General features: G+C 43.6%; 2 protein-coding genes across 2 annotated transcripts in view; both read left to right on the top strand.

The window, feature by feature from the left end:
- The first annotated feature begins 1,735 nt into the window (after positions 1–1,735).
- LOC134192390 (cytochrome c oxidase subunit 3-like) lies at positions 1,736–3,212 on the top strand. Its single transcript, XM_062661130.1, has one exon. It carries the CDS (start codon positions 1,736–1,738, stop codon positions 2,990–2,992), a length of 1,257 nt encoding a protein of 418 aa, XP_062517114.1. The 3' UTR covers positions 2,993–3,212.
- A 155-nt stretch (positions 3,213–3,367) lies between these two features.
- Positions 3,368–7,500, top strand: part of LOC134192198 (probable ATP-dependent RNA helicase DDX59) — an 8,703-nt gene continuing 4,570 nt past the window's right edge. The window contains exons 1-3 of the mRNA XM_062660901.1: positions 3,368–3,498; positions 3,571–3,690; positions 3,747–3,893. Of these exons, the coding sequence (XP_062516885.1) occupies positions 3,429–3,498; positions 3,571–3,690; positions 3,747–3,893 (337 nt within the window). The 5' untranslated portion in view covers positions 3,368–3,428. The remainder of the gene's footprint in view (positions 3,499–3,570; positions 3,691–3,746; positions 3,894–7,500) is intronic.

The following is a 7,500-nucleotide window of genomic DNA, read 5'->3' on the forward strand; positions in this document are numbered from 1 at the left end:
TCTGTCTGTCTGTCTGTCTCTGTGTGTGTCAAGTGTGTGTATGCGTGTGTGTGTGTTTGTCAATGTGGATGTGTGTGTGTGTGTGTGTGTGTGTGTGTGTGTGTGTGTGTGTGTGTGTGTGTGTGTGTGTGTGTGTGTGCGTGTGCACATGTTAGAATCTTGACCTTCCGACTTTAGTGAGGACCATCTCGGTTCCAACATCGTGGAATTTCTTCCACAAATCTCCATGGTGCAGCTCAGCTGTGATCGCACACTCCGTCATCTGCTCATCAGGACAAGACGCACAAGGCAAGCTGGACCAGGGCGGCGTCAACAGCGAGGGCAGAGAGCGAAACCACGGCGACTGACAACAGAACGGATACTTGCACATGGCACCATTGCACTTGCAGCAAAGTCCGAGCTCAACTGCTCTTCCAGTTGGATGTTCCTCACAAAAACCATCGCGAGCCATCGCATCATGAGGCAAGTAGAGAGCCCCATGATGCTGCATTTGTGCTCGCACTGCTTTGTGACCGTAACCAAAAGCGTCACGCTTTTCTTGCGACCGTGGGAACGACTCCATCGATGATTCGGATCGAAGTGACGCTCTCTCACTCTTGTCTACTTGTTTTAGTCGGACAATATGTGTTGGCTGCACGTTGCACGCGCTAGACAGCGCCAACTCCAGCTGGATGCTAAGCAGCAATCCGACAAGACACAAGCACAGAACACCCCTACATCATCACTGCATTCGTACACACACTAAACGTCCATGCACCCATGCAGCTCTGCATGAGACAGAACAACTTGTAAACATACGGATATCTCTGATCTAGACATAGATGGCTAGGGTTTGTATGCGATCTCTTGTTTGTGTGTGGTATTTTGCCTCTTCGAGTGGTACCTGCATGTGTGCGGGTTGTGGCAGCTGCGATTCACATACATGCAGTTGTTGCACTTGAGGTGAACAGATAATCTAAATACGGTCGACAGCACCAGCGCAGCATTTCTCTCTTGTCACGCGGTGTGAATTCAACGCCAATACACGTGCTCGTACATCCTACTCTAGCTCAAGTGAGAGAGGCTAGATGGCGTTTGTCGCTTCCATGCAGGTCCACGTGATATTGTGCATGCTGTGTGTTGTTTTGTGCTGCAGCGTTTTTGTTGTGTTTGTCTTGTTCTCGCGTACGTGTCGCACGTTGTAATTAGCCATTTGTTTTCACAAACACCGCGCAGCTTTGTTCACCTGCGACCATCTGCAGTAGCATGCAGACCGTGACAACTTTCACTTGCCTGTTCCTATTAGCCTTAACCCAGAACTCTGTGTAGGCTTATCTGCACTAAGTAGCCTCTTACTCTCTGGATGTAGGGGACACTCAAGCAAACATACTCTGTGTGTGTGTGTGTGTGTGTGTGTGTGTGTGCGTGCGCGCGCGCGTGTGTGTGTGTGACCTTTTCCAGTCAGGTAGTGCAACTGTTACTTCTTTTCGCTCATTCTCACACATGACTTACTACGTATACCTCGCCAAATGATGTTTATCCCACTCCTGACACCGTCTGGTGTTAAGCTGTATAAAAATCGTAGTCTGTAAAACTTTTTACAGCCTATATACTTAAATACATTGTATTATGACTAGTAAGTAATTAACAATAAACATACAACTAAACAATTTTAATTTTTTACTAAAGCAGCGATTCTAGCGCGCTACGGTACATGAATAACGGTCTGGTACTCGAGGCTATTTGATATCACAACATGTTCATCCCGCGTTCCGTTGAGAGAAAACCGACAACAACAAAGAGTCGCACAAGAACTCACAAGACGAGCGAACAATCACTACTTCTACTCGCGAAAGAGTCAAAGAAAAAGAAAAACAGCGCGAACGACGAACAAAACGACGAAGTCGTGAGATACTCGAAAAATCAAAGATGGCCGGCACCTGATGAGCCTTCTTGTGTTGTTTGCGGCAAGTATGGCGCGTATATATGCGATAAAACGGACCAGGATGTTTGTAGCTTGGAGTGCAAAGAGAAACACGTTGAAAATCAAAATTTCAATTTGAGTGTTTCGATTGTGAGTGAAAGTGTTGAGGAGTGTGAAGGTCGAGATGCTTGTGGAGACGGAACGACGACTTGGGGGGATGATACGGGAGTTGGGAGGGAAGGAGAGGGATGTGAGGCTGGTGGATGTGGTGGAGATGGGTTGGTGGTTTCGTATTTGTACAGAGAACATGATGAAGTCGGATGTAGGAGTGAAGAGGAGATTGAGAGACTGAGAAAAGCTGTGTGTTTGTTTGTTTGTGTGTTTATTTGTGTTTGTGTGTTTGTTTGTTTGTGTCACTGTTGTTGTGTGTGTGTCTGTGTGTCTGTGTGTTTGTTTGCTTGTTTATGTTTGTGTGTTTATTTGTTTGTGTTTGTTTGTATACTATGTATTTGTGTGTTTGTTTGTTTGTGTTTGTATGTGTTTATTTGTTTGTGTCACTGTTTGTGTGTTTTGTTTGTGTGTGTCTGTCTGTCTGTGTTTGTTTGCTTGTTTGTGTTTGTGTGTTTGTTTGTATTTGTTTGTATACTATGTAGTTGTGTGTGTTTGTTTGTGTTTGTATGTGTTTATGTGTTTGTGTCACTGTTTGTTTGTGTTTGTTTGTGTGTCTGTGTGTTTGTGTGTTTGTTTGTTTGTGTTTGTTTGTATACTATGTATCTGTGTGTTTGTTTGTGTTTGTTTGTTTGTGTTTATATTTTTGTTTGTTTTTGTTTATGTTTTTGTTTGTTTGTGTTTGTATGTATTTGTTTGTTTCTGTTTGTGTCTTTGTTTGTTTGTATTTGTGTTTTTGTGTTTGTTTGTTTGTGTCACTGTGTTTGTTTGTGTGTGTTTGTTTGTGTCTGTCTGTCTCTGTGTGTTTGTTTGTTTGTGTTTGTGTGTTTGTTTGTTTATATACTATGTATTCGTGTTTGTTTGTGTTGGTTTGTATGTTTGTATTTGCTTGTTTGTGTCTGTCTGTGTTTGTGTTTGTGAGTTCATTTGTTTGTGCATTTGTTTGTATGTTTGTTTGTTTGTGTTTGTTTGTTTGTATGTGTTTGTGTTTGTATGTGTTTGTTTGTTTGTGTTTGTGTATGTTTGTGTGTGTGCATGCATGCATGTGTGCTTGTTTACCCAAATGTCTTTGTGCTATTTTGTGTTAATTCTTATCAGTTAGTTTGATTCATAATCTGTATACCGGTATTTGTATGTCTACTTGTCCATCTTCATTTAATTCTTCATTTATATATATATATATATATATATATATATATATATATATATATATATATATATATATATATATATATATATATTGTGTGTGTGTGTGTGTGTGTGTGTGTGTGTGTGTGTGTGTGTGTGTGTGTGTGTGTGTGTGTGTGTGTATGTTCATAAAACAATCAACTTTCATTTGTTCTAATCTCAGCTCGACATGAGAGTCCATGGTGTTGACATACCAAAACCAATAACAGAGTTCACCCACTGCAATTTCAATGCAACATGTATGTGCCACTTTCTGTTGTCTCTCGTCATCACAACACCACACACCAGCGACTAACAATTTGTGTCTTTAGTGACATCTAATGTGCAAGCTGTTGGATACAACATTCCAACTCCTATTCAAATGCAAGTTCTTCCCGCTGCGTTACGTCATCGTGACATCATTGCTTGTGCTCAAACGGGCTCCGGGAAAAGTGAGCAATGAAACTTGAGTGACACCTTGGATTATAGGATTGTACTTGGGTTGTAGCTGCTGCGTTTTTGTTGCCGATTATTGCGTCGCTGTGTGGTGGTGGTCGTGTAGGTTATAATCCATGTTTACCGAAGGCGATCGTATTGGCACCAACTCGAGAGCTTTGCATGCAGATTGAGGATCAGGCTAAGCAATTAATGAAAGGTAATTAGTGTCTGTGTGTGTGTGTGTGTGTGTTTGTTTGTGTGTGTGTGTTTGTTTGTGTGTGTGTGTGTGTCCATGTGTGTGTGTGGGTGTGTGTCCATTGTGTGTGTGTGTGTGTGTGTGTGTGTGTGTGTGTGTGTGTGTGTGTGTGTGTGTTCATGTGTGTGTGTTTGTGTGTGTGGCTTGTTGGAATGTTCAATCTGCGGGTTCTCTTAGTTCTCAAAGCTTCAAGCTTCGTCAAATTGTTAGAACAATGTTTGACAAACGTATTGACTTGTTGGCTCTCTCTGAGTCACGCTGGCGGGGTCATGGCACTACTTTAATGCAGTCTTACACCATTCTTCACTCGGGCTCTGACTCTTCACATTCTGGTGGAGTTGCCATTGTCTTATCTCCTCGTGCTCGAGTAGCTTGGGAAGCAGCTGGAAGTATTTTCAAGCCCATCAATGGGAGAATTATGTATATCCGTTTGAAATCACATCTCTCCTACATCACAGTTTTTGCTATCTATGCTTCGATTAATCCTGTCACCTCAACAACTGAAGCCATTCAACCGTCTGAGGATTTCTACAACGAATTGCATTCTGCAATGGCAACCATCCCAGCAACAGACATGGTCACTATTCTAGGGGATTTCAATGCTCGAATAGGAACAGACACCAACACTTGGCATACAGTTCTTGGTCCTCATGGGGTAGGTGAAGTTAACGGAAACGGCGAACGGTTGTTGGATTTTTGTGTCACCAACAAACTTCTTATTACTAAGACCTGGTTTCGGCACAAGTTACAACATCAGTATACTTGGCATCGCAATGGTGATCGTTCCAATCCTGGTCATGTCATAGACTATATACTAGTTAGTGCATCGTTCTTCCGTTATGGACACGCGTGTTTACCGGGGAGTTTACCATCAATCAGACCACGAGCTCGTCGTCTCCACCTTTCGATTCAAGATTAAAACAAATCGTTGTCAGTATCATCCTCCTCCTCCTCGACAGACCAAGTTTTTACCATCAGACAAAATATTAGCCTTTCTTGCATCTCTCGCAGATGCTTATGTCAGCCACCATGCTACCCCTACCCCATGTTCATCTTGTATTGAGGATGAGTGGGCCTCCTTCAAGTCAGTCATCCAGGAAGCCAGTGGCAACCTACCACCCTTGCCAAAGAAGAAGGAGGCTGATTGGATCACAGAAGAAGTGAGAAACCTCTCTCCAGGAAGAAGAAAGAAGCGTGGCTACACCTATGGAACATATCTAGTATTGAGGACCAGCAATATCCAAATGCCTTGGCAGAGTATCGCAGACTGAGAAGTTTAACCAAGGTGGCTGCTGACAAAGCAAGGAATGCCTGGTGGAGTGCTAGAGCAGTAGAAGCTGAAAGAAAGCAAACATGTTACAGCAACTAGGTTGTGGTGAGAGCGTAGTCAAAGAGCTCAGGCTACTTAAGAAACAGGCATCCAAGCCTTCATCATCCAACATCCTAGCAAAGAATAGATCCATTCTCTCAAGTGACATCGACAAGCTTCAACGTTGGGCACAACACTTTGCAGAAGTGTCTAATTGTTGCTCACATAGCTGCCAGTTGGATACTGATGCACTACCCGAGATCATTGCTGCCACACCATCTTACAGAGAACTATTCCCAGATGATGAAAACTTGTTCCAGCCCATATCTGAAGATGAGATTCAGGTAGCTATCGCACAGCTCAGAGATGGTAAGGCTCCAGGAGATGACGGCATATCTGCCGGGTTGCTTAAGTTGGGAGGAGGCGAAACCATCTGCTGACTCACTTCACTGTTTAACTTTATCTGGAGAAGCGAGAGTATCCCCACAGAATGGTTGAACCACCTCATTGTCCCTCTTCACAAGAAGGGAAGTCGTTCCGAGTGTGACAACTATAGAGGCATTGTCCTCTTGAGCATCCCCAGCAAGGTTTTTACTCGTGTTATATTGAACAGGATCAAACCCAGAGCGGAGGCCCTCTTGTGTGAGAACCAGTGTGGTTTCCGCAAGGGCAGAGAGTGCACCGACCAACTCTTTTCTCTCAGGGTGTTGATGGAAAAAGCCAGGGAGTACCATCGTTCTTTATACATCTGTTTTGTAGACCTCGTAAGGCCTACGATTCAATCAATAGAGCAGCTCTCTGGTCTGTTCTTCAGTATTGTTACCACTTGCCATCTAAGTTGCTTAAAATCATTGAAGCATTGCACAGTAACACTTCTGCCGCTGTAGGACCTATGGTAAAATTTCAGATCATTTCTCTGTATCTAGTGGTGTCAAACAGAGTTGTGTACTTGCTCCAACCTTATTCAACCTCTACTTTGACTCTGTGATTCGACTTGTCATTACTGATCACCAATCAGATGTAGGTGTGTGCTTGTCATATCTTCTGGATGCTGACCTGGTAGGAAACAGGAAGAAGCTTACATCAGAGGTGTCAGTGTCAGACCTTGAATATGCTGATAATATGGCATTGATATCTGATTCTTATGAAAGTCTATCCTCCTTGCTGAAATCTCTGGATTCGTCTTGCCATCACATGGGGCTTACTATCAATTACAAGAAGACCAAGCTTCTAGCTGTTCTACCTGAAGCTGATGCCCATTCTCCATCTCCCATTTCTTTGCATCCTGATTGTGATCCAATTGAGGTGGTACCATCCTTTCAGTACCTTGGAAGTTATCTTTCTAATAATTGCTCCATGGATGTTGAGATATCAACACGGATAACCAAAGCATCTCAATCATATGGGTCACTTAACCGCATCCCTTGGCACCAGAGGAAGATCAAGTCTAGTACCAAGCTGAACATCTTTGTCCCTGTAGTTCTTTCCACCCTTTTATATGGTCTGGAAACAGCAGTACTTCTGGAGCCGCAGATACATTGCTTACAGAGTTTTGTGATGAGAAGCCTCTGCTCCATCCTTTGAGTGTCCCTATGGGACGGGAAGAGAGACACCTCCATCAGAAAGATAGCCAACCTACAAAGAATCTCCACCATGCTGACACAGAGACGTCTTCGGTTATTGGGTCACATCTTGCACATGGATGAGTGTCGTCTACCAAGGAAGCTTTTGGTGTGTGCATCATCCCAAGGTAGACATTCAGTTGGAGGCCGGAGAATGAGATGGAACGATTTGGTACTGAGGAATTTAAGGAATTGCAATCTTGATGGGGTTTGGAGGATACTAGCAGAAGATAGAAATGAGTGGAGGAATCAGATCTGGGCTGCCACACAGGAAGTAAATTTCAAGAAGGAAGAACAAGAGAAATACCACAAGGATGAGCAGAAACGTCGCCGCGAAGCAAGGCAAACGACATCAGAGTTTGCTTTACACGGCAGCTTTGATGGTTGTGGATTTACTGCTGTAAATCATGCCGGCCTTGTAAGCCGCCAGAGACAGAAATATGGTCAGTCCCTGACTAGTCAATGTCAGTACTGTCACCAAACATTCCGCCAACAAGGCCTCCACAACCACGAGCATTTCTGCTGTCAGAGAACATCCACTCCTTCAATATAGCGTATGGTGACCTTGGCCTGCATCGTTTCTCATTGGAATGAACGCAGCATGAAGTGAAGTTTGTGTGTGTGTGTGTCCGTGTGT

Source organism: Corticium candelabrum, chromosome 16, assembly GCF_963422355.1.
Source record: "Corticium candelabrum chromosome 16, ooCorCand1.1, whole genome shotgun sequence".
NCBI lineage: Eukaryota > Metazoa > Porifera > Homoscleromorpha > Homosclerophorida > Plakinidae > Corticium > Corticium candelabrum.

Excerpts from the sequence above, each read along its gene's own strand:
- LOC134192390 (XM_062661130.1), top strand. The coding sequence starts at position 1,736 with ATGTTCATCCCGCGTTCCGTTGAGAGAAAACCGACAACAACAAAGAGT.